Here is a 27693-nt window from a genome sequence, read left to right as displayed (position 1 = left end):
ATGTGGAGTTCACAGATACAAGAGCCAACAGTATGTGATTTTGCTTTGTTATTTTTTAACATAAATGAGATCATATTGAAATGCCATTTTGCAATTTGCTTATTTTCATTTAATATGTCTTGGAAATCTCTCCACATACACATATACACATCTACATCATTCTTTTTACTTGCTACATGGTATGGGTGTATCATCATTTATTTAGTCATTCCCCTGTTAACAGAAATTCATGTTACTTCTAATTTTTGTTATTATAAATACTTTTGTTATTCTTGTTCATGCCTATCTGTGCATGAGTAGAAGTTCAAAAGGCAGGGGGAGTACATAGTCAATCTGAGCTGAAGTTATAAAGGTAGAAAATATAGGAGAAGATGAAAAAGCTCAGACCAGGCATCCGTATTTTCAGCAAAGGGAGAAATGAAGAGTCACAACAGTATACTGGAAATACCTTTACACTAGGAGATGGGAGATATGGGTCCTAGCCATTGATTCAAAAACTAGATCTAAGAGTAAAAAGTGGGATTGAGTACTTGAAATAGCAGAAATTTTTAGTCTAGAAGAAATCTTAAAGATCATTCATCTCTATCACGTAATTTTAGAGGAACTAAGGTCCTGTCTGTAAACCACAATATGATTTGATGACCTCTAGAGCTTTGGCTTTTGCCTCACACTCTCTTGGAGGGGTTAAAAAAAAAAAAAAAATGGTTTGAATAGTCATTATGATAAATGCTACAGGGGACAACGAGAAGTGAAAATGGCCAATCCATAGAAGGCTGCAATTAAAACACAGCGTAACTATCTAGTGGACCCAGTCAGCACAGCTCTGATTTTCAACGCTTAGCAACTCTGCAAGCAAAAAAAAATAAACAGTAGACATGTCCTAGAATTAGCAATGGGGCTTGGCAGATTATCAAAGCAGTGAGGACATTATTTAAAAGCTACTTTTATTGTCTAAATGGTTAGGAAGAAAGATTCCAACATACTGACCTGTAGCTACTTTCTCTTCAGATTGTTTATAGACAAATATTTTAGATGAGCTAAGCTGTGCTCCTTGTTTTGTGTAAGAGCAGTGTGCTCTTTCCTCCTGGTATATGGCTCACTCCATCCAGTGATCACTGGAGCCTATTAAAGTGACTGATGAGATACAACAATATAATACAGTTACAACCACAAAACCAGATTTCCGGAGCCTGAGCAAATATAAACTTGTCAGAGAATACAAAAAAGTGGCCAGAAGTTATAAAACAATAATGTTTACCAGATTAACTACATTTCCTTAGAAGTCAGTGGTAAGTAGTTTTCCAAAAGGGACAGGGTCCTGAATGTTCCTGAGCATTTAAATTTCAGAATTTGTATCTGTATCTATCCATATGAGTGTGTGTATATGTACACACAGCTTTGAGGAATGTGTTTGTAGTATACACACAAATATATGTTTCTTAGGGCAAATTCTAGTCTTATATAAATATTTACTACTTATCAAAGTACTTCATTATAAATTAAAACCTTATTATAGCTACAGTACCATATATTATAATAATCTTTAGATATTTACAAAGTACCAAATTTTAAATGAAGTGAGATTCTAAGCTGATTTTTCCTGCTGGTCTTTCATTTCGTGTGTGTGTGTGTGTGTGTCTCAAGTGTTATATATATATGTGTATATGTGTGGGTGTGTATATATATATACACACACACACACACACACCTGTATCAAGGAAAATGCTTCAGAAACAGCAGAGTAACAACTAAGTTTCTAATATGCCAATATTACTTAACTCAAAAATTCACATAACTGTACGAAACTTTACATGTAGGCAGGGATTTCAAAGATCATCTACAGCTCCTCCTTTAATAGCCAAGAAAAAGCAAGACCCCAAGAAGTTGTTTAACTTATACAACATTCACAACCTATCAGTAGTAAAGATGAAAGGAAAAATTATGTCTTCTGACTTCTGGTACAATACTCATGTCAATGCATTACATATCTCCCAAGGGCCATCTGTGTTGGATTCTGGGTATCATTTTTGACAATTTGGCTCCAAAATCATGTTTAGTATTAAAACCTATCTTTCTCCATTGGCTTTTCCCAAAATAACAACAAAACAAGGAAGTCATTTACTTATGAGTTAAGTTCCAACTTTTCTTGATTTAGAAGATGTGAGTATAAGCAGTACGTCATGTGTTTGTCATAGTGCTGATTATTTATTTTCCAAACAAATTTGTCTTAAAGAACTGGTTAGCTAGTAATCAGATTAGGAAATTCTGTTGTCATTACTGTATCCTAGTTTAGACCTAAAGTTTTTCACTAGTAACACTTACGGGACTTTCACTGTCATGGGACTGACATTATTTACTAGAATAAGTAGAAAAAGATAAGCAAGCAGTAAAGAATTATCCTCTTCCTCAAAACAGCTAAAATATATCAAAAAATCTGAATCTCCTCATTTTTAGAATATAAATGCAAGATACTAACAAAGTCTCTCATCTAATAAAAAGATTTCTTACTGATTTTCCTCTTGGCATGCTTTAATTGCCAAAATTTGTACCAGAACAGAAATTATCTTTAAATGAAGAAGATTCGAGTTTAAGAAAAAGTATTTGAATTGTGCTTACTATTCAACTTTCAATATTTATCACAGCATTTACAATGGACAAATTCCTTTACAATATGCAGCAAAAGAATTTAGCAAAATAACATATTGCCTTAAAGTCTAGTAGGATTCTCCTGTGTAATTATTACAAGCATCAGTACTAAAGGTATAGTCAGTTTATGAATCAAACACATTCCTCAAAGCTGCATATAAATTTGTTTATATTGCATCATCTAAAATATCTCAAGAAAATCTATTAATTAAACTCTTCCTGTTGTTTTTTTAAATTACAAATTCATAGTTTGAGAAGAATTGTTTTCTTAAACAAGTTACAGCTTAAGTTAGGCGCTCTGCAATCACTTGCATAAAAAGCGACCACAACTTCGCTATAATATACCATGTCAATTATTCAAGGTCTGACTTATTTGTTTATTTCTATACAAAATTTTAGAAGCTGAATTTCAAGTTATAATACTTCTGATTATTTTTTAAGATCTCATGATCTTATTTCTTCCCACACATCAGTTGTAGAATTGCTTTAAACTTTAATAACTGGATAGCTGAAGTACTAAAAACACTTGGTTCCTACAATTCAGTCTGTGTCTCTGAATGAGCCTCTGTCACCTTGCTGTATATGTAACCTAGGTCAGGGAGAAGAAAGCTTAGTCTTAATGAACTATTTCTAACAAAGGTCAGTATAGAAACTGTGAATCTATCTAGACACAACTGCAATGACTTCATTGAACAGACTGCATTTTAGATGTGTAATTTTATCCTGGCTACATTTCCTCTATTTTATCTCTAAAACCTGCACATTACTTCATCTTTATCTCATATAGCATTCAATTCTAACTCTAACAGGTGCCCATCTCTGCCCTCTGACAACTATTTTTAGTTGGTCTACAGTTTTCAGTATTCCTATCCCTATAGAAATTACAGTTAAAATATTCATTTACTTGCATACAAAAATACATGAATTATATAGCTCTCTGATAAATGATACTATTCTTCATACTGTTTGATAATGTTAATTTACATATTTATCTGGCTCCTAAGAAAATTCAAGTAAATGAGTGTCCCCTACTTTCTAAGAGTTTCATAAGAAAATTCAATTAAATGAGTGGCCCCTACTTTCCAAGACATAGTCACTTTTTAAGTGTTCTACAGTAACCCTCTATAATTCAGCCCTGCAACTGGACTCCTACTGTCTAAAAAAGTACAAAGAATATAACTGTCTTCTTCAGGACTTTTGCAATAATTAAAAGTATGGGTATCAGTTTTCTACGTTTAGGCTAAAAATGGGAAGTAACCACCATTTTTATTTGCCAGAAATAAAATCCAGAAAACTGAATCAGTAGCTACTTCCTGATCACTGGACAATGTTGTTTTTCCTTTCCTCCACAACTATACTTCTTAATTTTGTTGTTCAAGGCATAACAAATATAATCAAGTTATATTCTGTTACATCTTAAATGAAATTTATAAAACTAGTGAATTCTTTCAATATCTAGTCTTAATTTTGTTAGATTTCATTGTTAATTAGAAATCCTTAAAACCTATACCTCCCCCATTTTTTTTTCCAGAGGGTTTGTTTTTGTTTTTTGTTTGTTTGTTTTTTAAACACCTATTATGCCATGAATTCACAGGGAATAGGTTCCAGCAGCTCAGGCATCTTTCCACTGGTTCTTATAAAGTATGCATCTCTGGATGGAGCAGGCTGGTGCTTCAGCTGAACCCAGAAACCTTTCTCTTTGGCTTCTTTATTTTTCTGATCATTTTCCTTCATGCATTTCATGAAGCTACCTCAGTTCTCAGAGCACTTAAAAAATATGCTCAATACACATGTTAATTCTCTTGGTAAGAATCTTGCCCTTCGCAGTGGCTCATGCCTGTAATCCCAGCACTCTGGGAGGCCAAAGCGGGTGGATTACCTCAGGTCAGGAGTTTGAGACCAGTTTGCCCTACATGGCAAAACCACATCTCTACTAAAAATAGAAAAAAATTGCCAGGTGTGGTGGCAGGTGGCTGTAATCCCAGCTACTTGGGAGGCTGAGGTAGGAGAATCACTTGAACCCGGGAAACGAAGGTTGCAGTGAGCCAAGATCATGCCATTGCACTCCAGCCAGGGCAACAGAGCGAGACTCCGTGTCAAAAAACAAAACAAACAAAAAAAACAACTTGCCCTTGTTTGTGTACAACAATGCTAATAGCATGCTCAGTCTTCCAATTTTGCCATGGTAACATTTGTGGACATTTCTTTTTGAACAAACCCATTCCTTTGATGTCTACAATATCATCTTTCTTGTAGAATCACATGTCTGTGGCCAAAGGAACAATTCCCTGTTTTCTAAGAAACCCAGAGAACATATATCAGGAGTCTTTCCTCTTTCCCTTTATGTTTGTTATTTTGGTAAATTACTGGAAGACGGTAGTTCCAGCTGAAAGAAAGGTATATTCTTTTCATATGCTAAATAGAGCCTAATCTTTCTCCATTATTAAATACTCATACCACATTACATACTGGCACCACATAATATATTGAAAACTTACCTGTGGTTAATTACATGTCTTAAGTAATTGCAAAGTGTTGAGCCATCTGTGCAGTGCCATCAGCTGATGATGACATTATCAGTTTTTAAGTGCCAAACTGCAAACTCAGTGGACTTTTCAAGACCTTTCTCCGATCAGTGGTAACTGGTATGATGAATGGATGACTACAAAGTTGGTGAGCAACCCTAGATGGTCATCTTAGTAACTGTGAAGTGGTGTCTTACAGTTTTGATTCACATTTCCCTAATGACTACTGATATTAAGCATTTCACATGTATATTGGCCTTTTTTTTTTTTTTTTTTTTTTTTTGAGATGGAGTCTCACTCTATTGCCCAGGTTGGAGTGCAGTGGCACAATGTCAGCTCACTGCAACCTCTGCTGCCCTGGTTCAAGCGATTCTCCTGCCTCAGCCTCCCGAGTAGCTGGGATTACAGGCATGCGCCACCACACCCGGCTAATTTTGTATTTTTAGTAGCGATGGGGTTTCTCCATGTTAGTCAGGCTGGTCTTGAACTCCCGACCTCAGGTGATCCACCCACCTCAGCCTCTCAAAGTGCTGGGATTACAGGTGTGAGCCACCACGCCCAGCTCACTTTGATAAATTCTAATGTATCTATTTTTTTCTTTTGTTGGTTGTGTTTTTGGTGTCATATGTAAAAAACCAATGCCTAATGCAACATCACAAAGATTTACACTTATGTTTTATTCTAAGAATTTTATTGTTTTAGCTCTTAAATTCAGATCTATGATCCATTTTGAGTTTTGTGTATGGTGTGAGGTAGGGATCCAACCTCATTATTTTGTATGTAGGTATCCAGTTGTGTCAGCTCTATTTGTTGAAAATACATTACATTGTCTTGTGATCCTTGTTAAAAATTCGTTGACCATAAATGTGGGAAATTCTTTCTACACGCTCAACTCTATTCCACTAATCAGTAAGTCTGTTCTTTGGTCAGTTCCATACTGCCTTGATTACTGTAGTTTTATAGTGAGATTTGAAATCAGGAAATGCAAGCTCTCCAACTTTATTCTTTTCAAGATTGTTTTGGTTATCTGGGTACCTTGCATTTTCATATGAATTATATGATCAGCTGTCAATTTCTGCAAAAAAAGGAAGCTGGAACTTTCACAGGGCTTGCACTGAATCTATAGATCAATTTGGAGAGTACAGCCATCTTAACAATATTAAGTCTTCCAATCCATGAGCACAGGATACCTTTTCATCTATTTAGGTCTTCCTTAATTTATTTCAAAAGTATTCTGTATTAATAGTTTTCAGTGTACAAAGCTTTCATCTTCTTGGTTACATTTATTCCTAGGTATTTTATTCTTTTAGATGCTATTGCACATGTAATTATTTTCATCTTACTTTGCCCAATCCATCAGAAGATTCACTATCTATGGCAGACACAGCCTTATGAAATGTATTTCTGAAGTAAGACTTGAAAGTTGAAATCACACCTTGGTCCAATGGGCTGCAGAATGGATGTTGTGTTAGCATACATGAAAATAACATTAATATCCTTGTACATCTCCATCAGAGCTCTTGGGTAACCAGGTGTCTTGTCAATGAGCAATAATTTTTTAAAAAAAATTTCTGAGTAGTATGTCTCAACAGTAGGTGTCAAATAGTAAACTATGCTATAAACAATGTGCTGTCATTCAGGCTTTATTGTTCCATTTACAGAGCACAGGCAGAGGAGATTTAGCCTCATTCTTAAGGGCCTAGAATTTTCAGAATGCTAAATGCGCACTGGCTTCAACTTCAAGTCACCAGCTGCATCAGCCCATCAGCCCCTATTAAGACAGCCCAGCCTTTGAAGCTTTGAAGCAGGCATTGACTTCTCTATGACTTCTGCTCTAGCTATGAAAGCCCTGGATGGCATCTTCTTCCAATAGATGGTGGTTTCATCTACTTTGAAAATCTGTTGCCACCTTCATTGATTATTTTAGCTAGATTTTCTCAATAATTTGCTACAGCTTCCACCTTAGCACCTGCTGCTTCACTTTGTACTTTTGTTATGGAGATGACTTCTTTTCTTAAACCTCATGAACCAAACTCTGCTAGCTTCCAACTTTTCTTCTGCAGCTTCCTCCCCTCTTAGCCTTCACAGAATTGAATAGAGTTAGGGCCTTGCTCTGGATTAGGCTTTGGCTTAAGAGAATGTTCTGGATGGTTTCTATCCAGACTACTAAAAGTTTCTCCATATCACCCATAAGGCTGTTTCACTTTCATATTTGGATGTTCACCAGAGTAGCACTTTTAATTCCCTTTAAGAACTTTCCCTTTGCATTCACAACTTGGCTACTTGGCACAAGAGATCTAGCTTTCAGTCTATCCTGGCTTTTGACATGCCTTCCCCACTAAGCTTAACCATTTCTAGCTTTAAATTTAAAGTGAAATACATGTGACTCTTCGTTTCACTTGAACACTTAGTGGCCATTGTAGGGTTATTAATTGGCCTAATTTCAATATAGCTGTGTCTCAGGGACAATAAGAGGGAGAGAGATGGGGCAACAGCCGATCAGTAAAGCCATCAGAACACACACGACATTTATTAAGTCTGCATCTTATATGGGCATGGTTTGTGACACCCTAAAACAATTACAATAATAACATCGAAGATTACAGATCCACAGATCATAACATATAAAATTATAATAAAGTTTAAAATATTGCAAGAATCACCAAAATACAACACAGAAACATGAAGTGAACATATGCTGTTAGAAATTTTCCTGCTTGACACAAACCTTCAATTGCTAAAAAATGCAGTATCTGCAAAGTGCAATAAATGAAGTATACCTGCACATAAGATTATGATATCTGCAAACAGAAATGGTTTTACTTCTTTCTTTCCAATCTGGATGCCTTTTATTTTTTTTCCTTATCTAACTGCCCTGGGTAGAATCTCCAGTACAATGTTGAGTATAAGTCATGAAAGCTGACATCCTTATTTCTGATCTTAGGGAGAAAGGATTCAGTTTTTCACCATTACAAGTGCCATAAGCTGTGGGTTTGTCATTAATGCTGTTTATCAGGTTGAGAAAGTTACTCTAAGGTATTTTCATGTTGAGACATACTAATACCCTTGGCATCTTAGTAAAAACCAAGGCTAAAATGGGATTTTGACTAAACTTTCCAAAATTACAGGACCCAATCTAAAACTGTAGACTTTTAATCCAGCTGAAGTTATAGGTTAATTTCAAACCTACAATAAAAGTTTGACTTCCCTAACCCTGCAACCTGACTTTAATGCAAGCAAATTACCCCTTAAGTACTATTAGTTGAGGTAAGAGTTTTAAAGAAAGTTCTGTCAAACCAATGTTGTTTCTTTCCTACTAACAAGTGTACATTTTTTTTGTAGAATGTGCACACCGTGTAAAAAAAAAAGTATGCCCTTTTTAAACAAATATCTTAAAAGCACACAAAATAGGCAATGAAAACCATTTCAGATATGCTCTTCCTGCCAAGGAATCCTAAATTAGTCTGATGATGTACCAAGAGAAAACACTGCCTAACCCTCAGTCATAAAGATTTACTCTTACGTTTTGTTCTAAGATAAGGCAGACCAAAACCATAACTCTCTCAAAACATCCATGTAAAATGGGGACATGATAGGCAGTATAGAAAAAAAAATGCATTCATTATCGTGTCCAAACAATTGGAATAAACAGAACTAATCCATCAAAAATTCTAATATGAAAAATTTGAAATTTTTTATAGGACTCTTGTCTACAAGTATAAATAAATCTTTTCCTTGTAAAAACGCTTACCATTTTCAAGTAATGGGATGAGAAAGGAATAAAGATCCCACAAGTACAGCATAAACTTCATCAGATAAAGTGTTCTCCTTTATAAAATTACCTATCCTTATCTTAGTGCACTGTATGATATCCTAAAGGACTAAATGAGTCCATATGCTTCTAAAAAAGTACGATAAACTCCGGCATGGTAAAAATCCTTTAAGCTGTTCTTACTTATCAAGTTTTCTCATATAATTTATTTACATTTTAAGAATTCATTAAATTTTCTATTTGCCTATTATAAAATTCTTTTATTATGTCACCTTAACTCTCAAGAGTATGTATCTTCATCACTTTTCATTCACTGAAGTCATTATAATGTGAAAACATGTTGATTATAAATCTACTATCACATATCATTTTTTCATTCAATGAATTTTTACTAAATGACTGCTATGTGCTAGGGTAAATAAGACAAAGTCCTGCCTTCCTGAAACTTATATTTTAGTGAAAGAAGTCAGACAGCATAAATGAATAAATAACTCAGACAGATATAAATGTTAAGGCGACATAAAAAGTAATGTGATAGAGTGTGACCAGGAGGTGATTATTGTTCTCTAAGCAGATGACCTGAGAGTTGAGAACTAAATAATGATGAAGAACTAGAGCAGGGCTTTCCAAGCAGAAGGAACAGCAAGTGCAAAAGCCCTAAGATGGAAATGATCACACTGTGTTTAAAGAAAAGAAAGGAAGCAATGTCAGAAGAGCTACAGAAGGGATAGAGTGGTGCACTTTGTAGGCCACAGATTTTATCTAATTGTAGTGAGAAGCCAATGGAAGACTGTAAACAGAGAAATGACTCAATTTGATATATTCTTTGAGAAGATCACTTTTTTTTCCTTGCTGTAGGCACTAAGAGAAGATAACTTTTGCAGCTATGTGAAGAAATAAGTAGTACCAATTAACAGAAAATACTTTTTATTTATAGTGTTTCTTAGACCTTTGTCTTCCTTTTTGTTCCCAATTCTATCACCTGAGTGCTGACTCATATCTTTTTACTATATGGACTACTTCAAAAAGCATCCAAACTGGTCTCCCTGCTTCTATAGCTAGACTGTACTTTTTAAAATGCTTTGTACATGCCTATCTCTTTGCTTCAAAAGCCTCAAAAATTCACCACTGCCAATAAAATAAAATCCAAATTCCTTGGCATTCAGTAACATTCCACAGTCTAATTCCAAACCATCTTTTCAGCCTCATCTTCCACTACTAATCTGATAAGACTCTGCTATTTAACTCAATATCGTCTACTCACTCCTTCCTGAACACAGCTTAACTACATTCCTGCTTCCACGGCTCTACTCACACTGACTCCTTTCCTTATTCTTTTCTTATATTCAAATTATCTCTTTTCTTCACGGCTCAGTATACATTCTCCTTAACTACCCAGAGTGGTAGGTTTTGACTATGACCTACAGTATTTCATATCATAATCCAGTATACACAGGTTTCACAATTCCATATTTAACTTTACTTCATGCAGTGTACTTTGGTATTTTCTTCAATTTCTTTTTCAAAATGATTCACTAAATGATCACATAGACCACTAGTGAGTTTCATTTTTCAGTATGAAAAACACTATTAGTGTACCTTTCTAGACATTTACTGGTAACTTAACTAGATCATGATACTGAAAGGTGAAATATAAATACCAAACTATAATGACCTTAACCTTAACTAGAATAGAATCGGGTATCTTATACTTCATTTGATCTATCATGATGCCACACACAGTATTTATTAATTGTTGCTGAAGAGAAAGATTGATACTAACCGTAATTCTCATATTCATGATAAAAAAGGATCATGATTAGAACTGTTTTGTGTTCGTATCCATCTTGTTTCAAATTGTAGCTATGATGATAAAATGGCCAGTTTTTGACACTTTGACTCAAACTTTCTGCCTTTCTACCTTACAGAATTATGTAATAGCCTTGAACAGTGGAGGAACACAGTAAGAACTCTATAAATGCTAATTTCCAATTTTCCCTCAGGAGTATGTGAAAGTCCTTATACGGAGAATACCTATTACTACTCACTAGACATCCTTCTCTTTTTTTTTTTTTTAACAAATACTTAGCCACTTCTCCACTGCCTAGGAAGACATTATTAGTCCAGCGTCCTCTTTTGGCCCTTCTAGCTTTGCCAAAGTTATAATAAGGGTAAGCATTTTGTTTTGATGAAATAACAGCTATTTAAGGTTAAATGGCCTCTCCTGCAGTCAGCACTAAGGTTCTTGACCATCAGAGTCCTGTTAAAGTTGTTCTTTTTTTTTTTTTTCTTTTTCTTTTTTTTTTTTTTTTTTTTGACAAAGTCTTGCTCTGTCTCTGAGGCTGGAATGCAGTGGTGTGATCTTGGCTCACTGCAACCTCTACCTCCCAGGTTCAAGCAATTCTTGTGCCTCAGCCTCCCAAGAAGTTGGGATTACAAGGATGCGCCACCATGCCTGGCTAATTTTTGTATTTTTAGTAGAGATGGGGTTTCACCATGTTGGCCCTGCTAGTCTCAAACTCCTGGCCTCAAGCAATCCACCTGCCTCGGCCTCCCAAAAGTGCTGGGATTACAGGCATGAGCCACCATGCCTGGCCGAAGTTGTTGATTCTTTCTAAAACATCATCAGCAATTTGAATTAAGAAAATGAAAAAACAATGAGGCAATCTAAAATCTGTACTGATACTGAATTGTGTCTTCTCTGGCAAAGGACCCAACCTGTAAGATAAGCCAATGGGCAAAGTAATATCTTAATTCTTCAATCTCAAAGTCTCATTAAGTTTACCATGAGATGATTCACATAGGTTCCTGAGGAATGCAGAACATCTGAAATATTTTGCTTCCCCTCTATCTCCTAGGCCTATTATGACCTGTTGTGGGCCTAGGGGGACAGGGTTGGTACATAGGTAACAAATGCTCTGAACCATCTAGAGCATACTCAGTATAACCAACAAGGATTTGGGCAGAAATCAGCTCCCAAGACCTATCCAAGAAAAAAATCTGAATTTCTCTATCAGTCCTGAAACTACCTAGAGCTCCCTAATGGGCTATGGGAATCCTGGGGTAATTGTGGATCACAACCAACTACTCTGGGCCTGCCAAAACCCAAATCTCCACCATTAGGCTTCCCTCGGAGATCTGGTAGTATGAACCTCAACATTTGGTGGCTATTATCTCCTTAAGGCCGGACCCCAGGGCTTCAACAATCTTACGGCTTTGTTTGAGATAGCTATCTGGAATTACTTAGCCATTCACCAGCAATTTAAAATCACCTACTCCAAATCTCACTGCATTTGCTCCAATAAAAAACACTAACTCAGAGAAGCTTATATCCAAGATTTCAGAACCACGCTAAAAAGGAAAAAAGCAATTTCTGACATGAGTATGTTATATAAAGTGGCAAATTTTAAGGAATATGAATTACTTCAGGAATGTCTTTTCAGAACGAAGACAAAACTAATCTTTTGATAGTGAGTTACTATCGTCATATAACATCACACTCAAAGGCAGATCAAAGGTAAAGCCAAAATTCTATTTATTTTAAAGGATGCCAAAGCTTGATTAACTTTTCTTTGTTTAACACGTCAAATAAAAATGATGCCTTGGTAAAAAGGACTGTTAAACAGAACTGGATGGGGGCCTTAAAATGTAAAAACAATATAGGCTTAAATTTTAAAAATATTCCTGTGCCACCTTCTTGCTAAACCACCTCCCCTATCCTAAGTCTACCAGTATTTTTGTTTTTTGCCAGACCACCACTGGTAATTTCCCAGAAGTAGGGTACAGATTATTATTCTAAATTCAAGTTTTATTTTTGTTGATAAAAATCCCTTTTAGAAACAAATATATCTTGGAAAAGTTAATTCTATATCATCTTTCAATGAAGCCTCAGGGAATAGAGAGAGGAAAGGAGGAAAAAGAGTAAAGAGAGAGTAGAAGAAATAATTTGAGAAATAAACAATGTTTATTAGTCCTTTGGGCTAACAAAGAATATCTATTAGCACTTCCAAAGCTATTAGAAGATGATAAGGAAATCATGCCTTAAGTGAAGTAAGGTAGGGTAAGAAACCAGTCTGAAAGTCTTATATCTAAGTAAATAAAACAGGAACAAATGACTTTTATTGGAGATTACACACAGCCCAGGTAATAAAACCACATGTGTTATACCTATGCCACAGCTAGATCCTAGATTAAACAATTTATAATGGCATACCAAAGTAATACTATGGGTGATGCACACATCTTCTGTGAGGGTTTTTAAAAAGGTTATCAATGAGTCAGAAATAATCTGCAAAATGCATTCAACAAAACTGAATCAAAGATTTTTTTTTTTATACTTTAAGTTTTAGGGTACATGTGCACAACGTGCAGGTTAGTTACATATGTATACATGTGCCATGTTGGTGTGCTGCACCCATTAACTCGTCATTTAACATTAGGTATATCTCCTAATGCTATCCCTCCCCCCTTCCACCACCCCACAACAGGCCCCGGTATGTGATGTTCCCCTTCCTGTGTCCATGTGTTCTCATTGTTCAATTCCCACCTATGAGTGAGAACACGCGGTGTTTGGTTTTTTGTCTTTGCGATAGTTTGCTGAGAATGATGGTTTCCAGCTTCATCCATGTCCCTATAAAGGACATGAACTCATCATTTTTTATGGCTGCATAGTATTCCATGGTATATATGTGCCACATTTTCTTAATCCAGTCTATCGTTGTTGGACATTTGGCTTAGTTCCAAGTCTTTGCTATTGTGAATAGTGCTGCAATAAACATACGTGTGCATGTGTCTTTATAGCAGCATGATTTATAATCCTTTGGGTATATACCCAGTAATGGGATTGCTGGGTCAAATGGTATTTCTAGTTCTAGATCCCTGAGGAATCACCACACTGACTTCCACAATGGATGAACTAGTTTACAGTCCCACCAACAGTGTAAAAGTATTCCTATTTCTCCACATCCTCTCCAGCATCTGTTGTTTCCTGACTTTTTAATAATCGCCATTCTAACTGGTGTGAGATGGTATCTCATTGTGGTTTTAATTTGCATTTCTCTGATGGCTAGCCATATGTAGAAAGCTGAAACTGGATCCCTTCCTTACACCTTACACAAAAATTAATTCAAGACGGATTAAAGACTTAAATGTTAAACCTAAAACCATAAAAACCCTACAAGAAAACCTAGGCAATACCATTCAGGACATAGGCATGGGCAAGGACTTCATGTCTAAAACACCAAAAGCAATGGCAACAAAAGCCAAAATTGACAAATGGGATCTAACGAAACTAAAGAGCTTCTGCACAGCAAAGGAAACTACCATCAGAGTGAACAGGCAACCTACAGAATGGGAGAAAATTTTTGCAATCTACTCATCTGACAAAGGGCTAATATCCAGAATCTACAATGAACTCAAACAAATTTACAAGAAAAAAACAACCCCATCAAAAAGTGGGCAAAGGATATGAACAGACACTTCTCGAAAGAAGACATTTATGCAGCCAAAAGACACATGAAAAAATGCTCATCATCACTGAATCAAAGATTTTTAAAGCTCCATTCCAAATAGTTACTAAAAAGAGTCCCTACTCCAGTGTTAATGGTTTTCGCCAGGCTTCCAATGAAGGTCTCCCAAGGACCACATTCAAATGAAATAACTATAAAAGCCACATGTTTATCAATATTTAATCCATGGGCCCAAAACACACTCTATGATCTAATTTAGAGTAAACTTCAATTTAAGGTTTTATTTTTAGGATCCTCAGAACTTTCATTTCTTAGTCTTTTTTGTTATGTTTCAAATAGCCAGATATGTCCTTTCTTTATCCATCCAGATCTTTAATAAATCAGAAATAAAAGGCAGAAAAGAGATTATTTAAAACGAAGGAGTTTCTACCACTAACTACCAAAATGTCTTTGACTAGACCACTCAACTTTGAGTTCCAGTTTTATCCTTCACTCAATACTAGAGCCATTGTCTCCTATACATGCCTCAAATGCTAGGCACTGAAGATACAAAATTGAACAAAACAGTATCTTTGCATTTGGGGCATAGTCATTTGGCAGAAAGAGACATATGAACAAATAATTACAATGCTACCTATTCAGCCTTACAATAAGAGACAAGAACACAGCATTGTGCAAAGTAGTAAAAGCCACTGAGTCTGCCTGAAAAACTATGCTAAGCCTTTTCAAGGGGATTTGACATTTAAACTGACTCGCAATGAGGCAGTTGGGCTAGCCAATCTATTTTTTGTTAAAGGGAGGACAAAAAGTTGAAGGTCATGAGATCTTACTTGTAAAAAACAGCTGGTATATATGATTTCAGTTTGTTATTAATCTAATCTCTCTCATTTTTTTTTTAAGACAGGGTCTCACTCTCTGTCACACAGGTTGGAGTGCAGTGGCATGATCATGGCTCACTGCAACCTTCAACTCCTGGGCTCAAGTGATCCTCTTGCCTTAGCCTCCTGAGTAGCTGGGACTGCATGCCACCACACCAGCTAATTTATTTTTATTTTTTTGGTAGAGATGGAGGGCGTCTCACTTTGCTGCCCAGGCTGGTCTCAAACTCTTTGCTTCAAGCGATCCTCCCACCTGGGCCTTCCAAAGTGTTGGGATTACAAGCATGAGCCACCATGCCTGGCTGCTATTAATCTAATCTCTACACCAAAAAGAAAGTATTTTACTCTTACAATTCTTATGTTCTCTTCCAAATTTGTCCTCTTCTTCTATTTCTTTTCTCGATTAACAGTAATACCATCTAAGACTCAACTCTCCATAGCTAACTAATCACCAATTTCTATTGACTCCATTCCATACTCTTTACTTTGTCTACTTCTATCTCAGTGGCCACCATCATCTCTTACCTAGATTACTGCAATAGCCTTCACAAAAGCATCTTTGTGCCTCTGGTATCCCTTCTCCCAACCAACCAATTCTTCAAACTGTAGCCAAAATGATATTTCCAAGACACAGGCTGATCATATGATAACCCACCTTAAAATTATTTAACTGCTCCCTATGGGTCTCAGGAAGTCTAAACTCTTGGGCATGGTAGACAAGACTCTTCAACACCTGGCATGCTTTACCTCATGTTACAATATTTTATAGTCACACTGAATCTTTTGCAGTTTCCTCAGTATACACTGCTCACTCACCATCCTCTGCAGAACTTTCCAAGACTCCCTTCAAAAAGGCATTAGGTGACCTTCCAAAACATCTTTCAGTACCCTCTAGTACCTTCTGCTTCTCCATTACCATACTTACCACATTATATAGTACTTTAATTACCTGTCTTTCCCTGACAAAGTTCTGAATTCCTTAAGGACAAAAACTATCATCTATATTCTTGTATTTCCTATATAAAGCATTCTGCCTGCCTGGCACTGACATACAGCTCATGTTGGATAAATAGTTGTTGAATGCATGAATAAATGAATGAATGAACAAATTACAAAGAAAGAAAAATTCAATGCCCTCCAATTTGTAATGTTTATTACCTACTCTTTAGAAATCCTACCCTTTAGCAAAACTACATTCAAACCATGAGCTTGTAACAATTAACTCATTTTCAGAGACAGAAATAAAGGCTATACCTAAAACTCAAATTCAAGTAAGCTTTAAAAATGTATTTACGTCTTCTAGCTGCTATAAGCTTACTATTTAAGTCATTTTTTGGAGAAAATACATATATATCAGACTCACAATAGGCTATACATCTAAAAAGTAAAATTACAACTACATATGCACTATTACATTATTTTCACAGGTAAAATGGTGAGTTTGCTTTTAAACATAAGTGAAAGCTGCACCTCATCACTGACTCACCGATTCTTTTCCAGCTCATTGTGTGTAGATCTAAAAGAAAAAAAAAAAAAAAAAGCATTAGCCATGCTTTGTTGCTAAAGCTATAGAAATATAGAAAGACAGATTAGTTACTGCTATGCTATACCCAGTGAATTTATTTAACAATGCAATACATGGTCAGACTTCTACAAGCTCACTCATCGAGAGGAAATAGTCTACATTCATTAGGATTGTTTATTCAAATATAGTATTTTCACAGTTACCAACTCTAAATATTCTGAAACTGGAGTTTCATTGTTATTTTAATAAAAGTAATACTAGCACATGTTCTCCCTACTTCTAGCATCCTAGATTTTGTTGATCTGCAGATGTTATACAAGAAATTTTAAACATAATCCTGTTTTTATTTAAAAAGGAAAAAAAAAAGTGGGTGTACTTCCATGTCCTCCTCTATCTCCATCTACCCACTTCTAAACAGAGAAAAAAAAGTTTTGGCTAGCATAAAGCTGAAAAAGCCTTGCGTTACTGCTTAGTGATACAAGCAAATCCAAGTCTTCCCACCTTATTTTGTGAAACAAAAACAAGAAAAAGTTATACATGAAAGAAAAATATATTAATATAAAGAAAAAATATATTAATAAAATCAAGAAACGTGTTTTACAAGACTGGATAATTCGAAATGTTAGCAACGGTTATTGTTTAGTTTTGGCGACTTTTTTTCATTTTGTTTCTCATTATTTGTTTTAAATGATACCATCTATTGAACAAGCACAGCACCCAGGGAACAGTGGGATAAGCAGTTAATATATCTTATTTTATCCCTAAAACAACCTTTGTTTTATAAACAAGAATACTGAAGCTCAGAGAAGTCAAGAAATATACTCCTATCCCAAGAGTATAAAGTGGCAGCCATGATTTAAATCCAGGTCTATCTTAACAGTCCCCAAATCTTAACCATTCAGTGAGAAGCAATACTGAACAGAGGTTAAGGGCACAGACTCTAAGGCCAAACTGCCTGAGTCCAAATACTGTGTGGCCTCAGTAAAGTCCCTTCATTTCTCTGTGCTCGGTTTCCTCATTTATGAAATAGGAAAAATAACAGTATTTGCCTCATATGATTGTTATAAGTACTAACAGGTTTATGCTAAATAGCAAAACATAATGAACTCTAAAGTTAGCTATTATTAGAATTGTTATACTAGTTCCCTAGAATTAACATGTGTTACTTTTGCAATAACTTAACATTAACAACAACAGGAATTTTATGAAGGAGAATTTAAATTCCTGTCACTAGAACTAAAACTTTAATCATTTTGTAGATTCTGGTTAATGTCAAATGCTTAAAGAATATTTATGGCTTTAATCTGATTATTTCAATGGATATTTAATAATCAGACTCTCAAACCTTAAAATTAAGAGTGCTTTTGGTCTCATAATTTGTGTAAATTTTACCCACTGTCTTAGCTCAAGGGCCAAAAGACTTCTTTGAGTTACTGTCTCCTATCCACCTTTTGCTTCATGAGTAATTTCATCAAGTCCAAGAGACATGAAATGAAAAAGACTGATATTCATTTAAAAAATATTACCTTAACAAAAGGACTTCTCCTTTGTGGGAAGTAAATAGAGTCTTAGGATGTTTCAAGAATTCAGATAGAAGAAACTATAAAAGCATAGTCAGAAATCCTAGTTTAACAGAGACTTGGAGCTCAAAATTCAATAAATTATAACCACAGTGTGCCTTTATCACCATAAAAGTGTTTATTTAAAATTTTGTTAATCTTTGTTTGAATTAAATGTTAAAGTAAATCAGTCAAGTTAGAAGAGAGAAAAGGCCTATTTAAAGAAGTTTAGAAGAAAAAACATAATTCAAAATTTGAATAAATAATCAATAGTAAGATTCCCCACCCCCACTGGTGAGCAAGTTTTGGTTTAATTGCCTCTCTCTGAGAAGAAAACTAAAAACAAAACAAAAAGACAATGCACATATAAAATACTACAGTAAATAATAAATGGAAACATTGTATTTAGAGAAGAGTAGACTATTTGCCATAAACTTATTCTAAACAGCCATAAACTTATTCTAAACAGTCTGGCAATCCCACTGACAGCCATCAGTGCAAGAGATAATATACTCGACAATAACCAATTGTTGAATTCCAATATTATATTGAGTCTATTATCAAAGCTAGCTCCAAAAGATCATAATCTGACCCACTGCTGTGAACAAAATTAAAACAGCAGGTTCTTCCTGCCTGCCAAACAGACATTTCTTTATTATCTTTTTTTAAAGAAAATGATAGCTAAGATTATGAACCTTTTCACCAAACCAGGAAATGCAAGCCACATTTAATTATACCACCAGCAAAATTTAGCAAGATTTTCAAATAACGAGAAGCAAAAATGATCATAAATATACAAATCATTACCATGTTGCCATGTTCTTCCAATTTTTTTTTACAAAAGCATCAATAGTGTTTACTCCTATTTTGATGGGTTTTTACCTGTAATATCAAGTCAACAAATACTGAGTACCTTCAGTGTTCAAGGCTGTCTTACACTACAGGAAATCAAAGACAGTCTCCATTGGGTAAATTAAGATATGTTTAGCAATAATTATAACTGAAGGCAAAATAATACAAAGAAAGGTACAAAGTATTGTGGGAGCTCAAAAGAGACAGTTTACTTCCAAATGGCACTATAAGAAAAACTTTAGAAAAGGGTGGCATTTGGTCTAAGGCTTAAATGATAGGTACATTTGCTACTAGTAGAGTCTGAAACTGTTAAGGAAATGCCATTCCAAGTGGAAGGGATAAGATAAGCAAACAAGTCGAGTTGTGAAGTCCAAAGCAAAACCGTCAAACAACACAGAGAGATCATAAAGACCCATGGTATTAGAGAAAGAAAGTCCTGAATCTAAATATTAACTCTGTCACTCACACAGGCTGTGTAACTTTGGGACAAATTATTTAACCTCTCTGGTTTACAGTTACCTCATCTGTAAAACTGGAGTATTACACATGCCTTGGCCAGGTTACTGTGAGAATTAGAGAAACAGATGTAAAAACATCTAGCTCCTAATAAATATTTAATAGATGCTGGCTACTGTTAGTATTTTTATTACTTTTTTAAAAGACTAAAATTATGTTACCCAAAACGTTATTAACTATACTACATGAAACAACAAATTGATAGGTTCTCAATAACACTTTGAATTAGCCTGGAAATAAGCAAACAACAACCATAATGATGGAAAGAGAAACTGAAAGAAAAGATAAGTGACTGAAGCTACTTGATCATTTAGTCAGCTGTGAGGACAGTACAAGGTTTAGGAGTATATTACAGAGAGAGATGCCTAATTATACGTACACAGAGAAAGTAATCCAAACAGTACAGGCGATAAACAAGTAATTAAATGTATCATACACTAGCACATTCAGAAACAACCTCTTTGCTTCTCTGAGCTATGTGTCCAGCCGAGCCCTTCCAATAATGTTGCATTGAAATATTCAATTATGATAAATTCCCTGTGTAAGGCTGAGATGTTCTGAATAACCCATCTAGTTAGCCCACTTTTCTTCTCCCAGTAAAACGCACCTCTGAGAGCAAACGCTAATGAATTGTGTCTTCCTTTCAAACACCCTTACCCTGAACGCTTAACAACTTCCAATGACAGAGAAAAAGACATTTCTATCATTTTATCACTGAATCACAGGTAATCTTTTTCACAAACAGCATCCCTTTAAGAGAGGCATCCTAATGTATTCCCTATTTGAATGGGAGTCATTATCTATGAAATGTGACTACCTTAACCAGATATGTGACTTTTCATTGACTACAACATAGCTCCAATACATAAACTTGTGATTATTTAGGGTGTAGTTTGGTGGCAGTCAAAGAAATGAACCATAGAATTGAAACTATACGAAATGGCACAGTTTGGCTCAAGAGTAGTACCACCGTGGAAAGAAAATAAAAATCCTCACTCCAGAATTTCAATACTCTCTTCTAGCAAAAGAAAAGACCTCTAATTTTGCAGAATTAACGAGCCAACCCCTACTTTGTTAACATTTTCATTTAACTTACTTTCTAAGCCTAAAGTGCCTCACAGATGTTGCCCTCCACACAATGAAAAGAGCATATTCTATGAAGCTAAATTCTAACTGGTATCCTAAAGCTTACAATTCTTACACATATACGTAGAGGGCAAAAAAAAACAGAAATTTTTAGCTATAGTAGAGCAGGTATCTCTCAAGGATATACCAAAGGGGTTGAGATTGAAAATATACTGGGATTAGTGGAACAGTAAAACTTCTATTTATTATTACTCTTCTTTTAAGATGGTAGTTTTGTGCATTTGTTTCCATCAAAAAGTACATCTCATTTTAAAAAACCATTAAAAACAGTAAAATTTGAATACTATAAACTTTTAGAAAAAATGCCTCATAAGAAATGTATTGCTTCTTTCTTAACAATGACAAAACCATTACCACCACAATAACTAAGCCCACAAACAGCAAGTATCTAAACAGGATGCACAACAATAACTATAATCAATAACCTTTTTCCTTAAAACTTACATATCAAAGCTGGATATATGTATACTTTATGACTAACTATTTCCACTTACAGGCATATAACAAGCCAATATATGTTTACATGTTCACCAAAGGACATACAAAAGAATGCTTGTATAGAACTATTCATACTGGCCCCAAACTGGAAGCATTCATCAATAGTAGAATGGATAAATTGTGAAATATTCATACAACGTAATATTACACAGCGATGAGAATAAACTAACTACAACTATTGCGCAATAACATGGATTAATCTACATAACTTCAACATAATGTTGAATGAAAAAAGCCAAACACACACAAAAAGTACACACTACATAACTCCATTCACATAAAGTTCAAAACTGGCAAAACTAAATTATGGCATAAAAAGTTGGAATTAAAAAAAAAGTTGGAATTGCAGTTACCTTGGGGAAGGGGTGACAGTGACTGGAAAAGTCAGGAGAGGGCTTCTAAGATTTGAAATATTTCTTTGCTTTTGTAAAAATTCATTGAGCTGTACACAGGATTTGTATGCTTTTTTGTATGCACATTTTACTTTGGTAAACAGGAAAAAATTTTTTAATAGCATACAAACTGAATTCTTTAAAAATCAATTCTTACTTCAAATATAGCAAACACCCTAATATAAGTCCTTGACAAATCTTTCGGCATACTACATAAACATCTCAAAGAAATGTGCTTTGTAAAGGATGATTTTTAACAAATCTAAAAGTACTGAAATCATACAGAGTAAGTTCTCCAATCACAATGAAATTTAATTAGAAATCAGCAACAGTAAGCTAATTAGAAAAATCCCAATATTTGGAACATAAATCACAGTTCAAAGAACAAATTGCAGAGAAATTAGAAAATATTCTGAACTTAATGACACAACATATCAAAAGTTGTTGAATGTAGCTAAAGCAGTGCTTAAACACAACTGTTTAGCTTTAAATCCTTCTGTTGGGAGGGTAGTGTCCAAAATCAATGATCCAAGATTCCACCTTAAGAAAGTAGAAAAAGGAACAAACTAAACTGAAAGAAGTTGAGCAACGGTTCTCAACTGTAAGCAATTTTGCCCACCAACACATCTGACAATGTCTGGAGATATTCTGGTTATCACAACCAGGAGGAGGCTACTGGCATTTTGTGAGGAGACGCTAGGGATGCTGCTAAACATCCTATGATGCACAAAACAGAATTATCTGACCCCAAATGTCAAGACTGCTAACGTTGAGAAACTGAAGTAGAGAAATATAATAAAAACCAAGGACAGGAATGAAAGACATAGAAAATGAGAAATAGTGAATATCAGTAAAATTGAAAGCTGACTTTAAAAAATCAACACATTGATAAACTACCTCTAAAAAATCAACACATTGATAAACTACCTCTAAGGCTGATGAAGAATAAAAGACAAAAATTACAATACAAAAACAGTATCAAGAGTGTACATCATTACAGATTCTACATACATCATACATTAAAAGGATAAGAGAATATTAACAACTTTATGCCAATAATTGTCCACATCATCTAAATTTGATAACTTAGATGATATGAACAAATTTATTGAAAGATACAAATGATCAAAACTGACTCAAGAAGAAACAGAAACTCTGAATTGCCTTTCATCTATTAAAGAGATTAAAATAATAATTTTTAAAAAAACCTTCCCACAAAGAAAACTCCAGGCCTGTAAGTTCTTCATTAGCAAATTTTACCAGGCATTTAAGGAATAAATAAAACCAATCCTACATAAAATCTTTGAAAAAATAAAGAGAGAGAGAACATTTTGCAAATCATTTTATGAGACCAGTATTAGCCTTATACCAAAACCTGACAAATTACATAGAAAACAAAACAAAGACTAACATCTCTCATGAACACAGACACAAAAATTCTAACAAAATATTGCCAAATTGAACCCAATAATATACAGAAAGTACCCTAGTTCCTGGGACAGAGCTTCTAAAACCTTGAAATTTTCTGAGTAATTACGAGTGTCTTCATTATTCATGGTGGCTCTTCGGACCACACCTGAGTTTATGCCACGGAGAGATAACTCAGGATAGGGGATGGTCACATCAGAAAGACCAACCATGTGATTAGAGGGTTGGGGCTTTGAGTCACTGATTCTGGCCCAACACAGGGGAGAGAAGTACTGGGAATTGACAACCATATAACCAATGATTCAATCAATCATGCTTATGTAATAATATCCCAATAAAAACTCTGGAACCTGAAACTTGGGTGAGTTTCATGGTTGGTAAACACATAAATGTGCCAGGAGGGTAATGCATCCTGATTCCATGGAAAAAGCACAGAAGCTCTGTGTCCAGGTTCCTCCCAGACCTCACTCTCTGTGTCTCTGCATTTGTCTGGTCCTGATCTGTATCATTTATAATAAAACTTGCAATTATAAGCATAGCAGCTGGACATCGTAGCACATGCCTGTACTCCTAGCTACTTGAGAGGCTGAGGCAGAAGGACTGCCTTGAGCCCAGGAGTTTGAGGTTGCAGTGAGCTTTGATCTCACCACTGCACTCTACTCTGGGTGACAGTTGAGACCCTGTCTCTAAAAACAGACAAAGTGTAGCACTTTCCTGAGTTATAAGTAGTTCTAGCAAATTATCAAACCTGAAGGGGCTGTAGGAACCTCTGAATTTGCAGCCAGTTGGTCAGATGTGAGAGTGGCCTGAGGACTCCTAAACTTATGGCTGGCATCTATAGTGAGGGCAGACATGTTGGGGACTAAATCCTTAAACCTGTGAAGTTTGTTTTAGCTCTGCGTTGTTAGTATCAGTACTGCAACAGTACAAAATACAACATGAATAAGTAGGATTTATTTCAGGAATGCAGATTTAAGACTCAAAAATCCATCAATGTAATCCTCCATATTAACAGAATAAAAAAGAAAATGACAGTATCACCTCAATAGATGTAGAAAAAGCATTTAATAAAATTTACCATCCATTCATGATAAAAACTCTTAGCAAACAAGGGAAGAAAGGAATTTACTCAACCTAAAAGGCATCTAAGAAAAACTACAGTCACACTCAATGGTCAAAGAATGCATTTTTTCATAAGATCAGGAACAGGGCAAGAATGTCCACTCTCATCACTTCTATCCAGCACTGTACTAGAGGTTCTAGCCAGTGAAATAAAACAAGAAAAGGAAATACACAGAAGGAAATGGAAGAAATAAAAATGTCTTTACTTGCAAACAACATTACTGTCTATTTAGAAAATCCTAACGAATATACAGACTATTAGAACAATTAAGTTTAGCGAAGTCAGTTCACAAAACCAAAATGCCAAATTTAATTGCTATTTAAAATAGCATCAAAGAATACTTAACGAAAAATTTAACAAAGTATGTGTATGACCCATACTCTGAAAACCTAAAAAATACTGCTGAAATTTGAAAATATCTAAGTAATAGACATACCATGTCTATTAATTCATGTTAATGAATTAGAAGATTCAATAGTTAAGACATGTTGGGTTTCCCCAAATTAATTTATAGATCCAATGCAATCCCAATAAAAATTCCAGCAGGCTCTGTTGTAGAAACTGACAAACTGATTCTAAAATTTATGTAAAAATGCAGGCCATGCGCAGTGGCTCACGCCTGTAATCCCAACACTTTGGAAGGTAGAGGTGGGAGGACTGCATGAGCCCAGGAGTTCAAGACCAGCCTGGGCAACATGGTGAAAGCCTATCTCTACAAAAAATATAAAAATTAGCGGAGTGTGGGAGTGCACACCTGTAGTCCCAGCTCCTCACTCAGGAGGCTGCGATGGGAGAATCACCTGAGCCCGAGAAGGTTAAGGCTGCAGTGGGCCATGATCACACCACTGCACTCCAGCCTGGGTGAAAGAGTGAAACCCTGTCTCAAAAAAATAAATTAATTAAAACAAAAATGCAAAAGACCTAGAATAGCCAAAGGAACTTTTGAAAAAGAAGAACCAAGTCGGAATACATTCATTACCTGATTTCATAACTTCTTGAAAAACTATAATAATTAAGACAGTGTGGCATTAGAATAAGGATGAATATTTAGATCAAAGGATCAGAACAGAAAATCTAGAAACAAGGCTCACAAGTCTGTGGTCAACTGATTTTTACAAAGGCGCCAAGGCCATTTAATGAATAACATATAGTTTTTTCAACAAATGATACTGGAACAACTGGATGTCCATTTGCAAAAAAAAAAAAAAGAACTTCAACCTTTACTTCACACCCTCTACAAAAATTAATTCTAAATGAATTTTAAATCTAAATGTAAAACCTAATATTATAAACTACTAGAAGAAAATAGAGAAAAAAAATTTTTTTTGAGATGCTCACTCTGTTGCCCAGGCTGGAGTGCAGTAGCATGATCTCAACTCACTGTAGACTCCACTATCCGGGTTCAAGTGATTCTCCTGCTTCAGCCACCCAAGTAGCTGGGATTACTGGCGCATGCCACCATGCCTGGGTAATTTTTGTGTTTTAGTAGAGACAGGCTTCACCATTTTGGTCAGGCTGGTCTCGAACTCCTGACCTCATGATCCGCCTGCCTTGTCCTCCCAAAGTGTTGGGAACACAGGCATAAGCCACCACACCCGGCCAATAGAGCTTATTTATTTATTTATTTATTTTTTTGAGACAGTCTTGCTCTGTCGCCCAGGCTGGAGTGCAGTGGCGCAATCTCGGCTCACTGCAAGCTCCGCCTCTTGGGTTCACACCATTCTCCTGCCTCAGCCTCCCAAGTAGCTGGGATTACAGGTACCCACCACCATGCCTGGCTAATTTTTTTGTATTTTTAGTAGAGACAGGGTTTCCCCCATGTTAGCTGGGATGGTCTCGATCTCCTGACCTCATGATCTGCTGGCCTGAGCCTCCCAAAGTGCTGAGATTACAGGTGTAAGCCACCGTGCCTGGCCAAGCTTATTTTTTTAAACTAATAAACCTCATCATGAAACTGAGGCAATAATTTACCATAAAGTACTCAGAAATGAGAGTAAAATATCAATGTTTTCCTGTAGGTGATTAATAATAAACAGTACTACAAAGTGTGTAATTTGGAAACATCATTCCTTTGGAGAATATTTGCTCTCATGTACTTTTTAAAAATCTTCATTTCTGGCATATTAATCTGCTGTTAGTCAAAGAGTATGACAGTCAAATTCTCACCTTCTATAGCAAGAAAAGCTTCTCATTTAGAAATACGAAAGCAAACAACAGAAGAAGCTGTGAAATTCTCGGAAGTGGTAGTCTCTAGGAAGCATAAATTGGATGGAGAGAAGTGGGGCAAGGGGATGTTATTTTCCTTTATAAGCTATTTAGTATTAATTGACTTTTTAAACTATATACATATATTACTTTTATAAAATGTTAAGAATTTAAAATAACTAGTTCACCTGGTAGCAGCAGAAATTAAGAAGCATCTTATACATTCTAAAGTTAAATATTATTTGTAAAATAATACTTCTTAGGTAAGGCAGCAACACTAGAAACTACAGAGAATTTTGAAGGTTAAAATAATTGCTCTTAAACATATTCTCAAAGTTAAAAAAGACATTAAGATAAACAACTAATTATCTAGACTACTTCATTTGTTAACAACAAACTCTATTACAGAGCAATACTCTAAAAAACCTTTAAAAGTACAGAAAATATCAACAATTTCCTAACTCATCTGACTTCCATTTTAAGAAAGAGTCAGGCATGAAATAAACATTCAGTAAATAACTGTTGGGGGAAAAATGAGTGGTACCATAGATGTATAACACCTGCATCTATGAAGAGGAGCTGAGTATATTAATAATAATATAAAAGTTAGGAGCAACTTCAAAAAAATAGGCTTGATATTATGGGTAATGCTGTTAATTATGGTACCACTGACTGTGTTTTAAAATGTAGGAAACCAAAACGAAAAAACAATCTAACAAAAAATGCATGTTTATATTTCATCAGCACTATAAAATCACACTAAAAATGGGACCTGGGAATACACTCTGTCAAAGCATACCATCAGACCTCTTTGATTAGATTAGTATCTAGAAAACTGTCCTTACTGAAGAAATGACAAAGAATCATGCTATATTCAAAAGCAGGCAATGTTCTTTCATTTGTAAGGAGAAATCTAGAAGAGAAAGCTTTCTTCCAGTCAACAGTACTGCCTGATTATAACAATGATGCATATATTGCTTAAAATCCAGCTTGACAATAAAGTCAACCATCATCTACAGCTGTAAGGCTTAAGCAATCACCATCTCTAAGCCACATGTGCTTTAATCATAAAATGAGTGATAATATTTTGTCTTCATAAATCAGAGAATTGTACTGAAGAATTCCCTTTCTACATTTTGTGATCTTCTACATCATATATT

General features: G+C 35.2%; 1 protein-coding gene across 5 annotated transcripts in view; it reads right to left on the bottom strand.

Moving 5' to 3' along the window:
• MXI1 (MAX interactor 1, dimerization protein) overlaps positions 1 to 27693 on the bottom strand; it is a 77847-nt gene that overhangs the window by 23897 nt on the left and 26257 nt on the right. For all 5 annotated transcript variants that reach the window (XM_024253624.3, XM_024253628.3, XM_063727740.1 and 2 more), the window contains exon 3: positions 16776 to 16805. In XM_024253624.3, the coding sequence (XP_024109392.1) occupies positions 16776 to 16805 (30 nt within the window). The remainder of the gene's footprint in view (positions 1 to 16775; positions 16806 to 27693) is intronic.

This window comes from Pongo abelii, chromosome 8 (genome assembly GCF_028885655.2).
Source record: "Pongo abelii isolate AG06213 chromosome 8, NHGRI_mPonAbe1-v2.0_pri, whole genome shotgun sequence".
Classification (NCBI taxonomy): domain Eukaryota; kingdom Metazoa; phylum Chordata; class Mammalia; order Primates; family Hominidae; genus Pongo; species Pongo abelii.
This window is presented reverse-complemented; position numbering and strand designations above follow the sequence as displayed.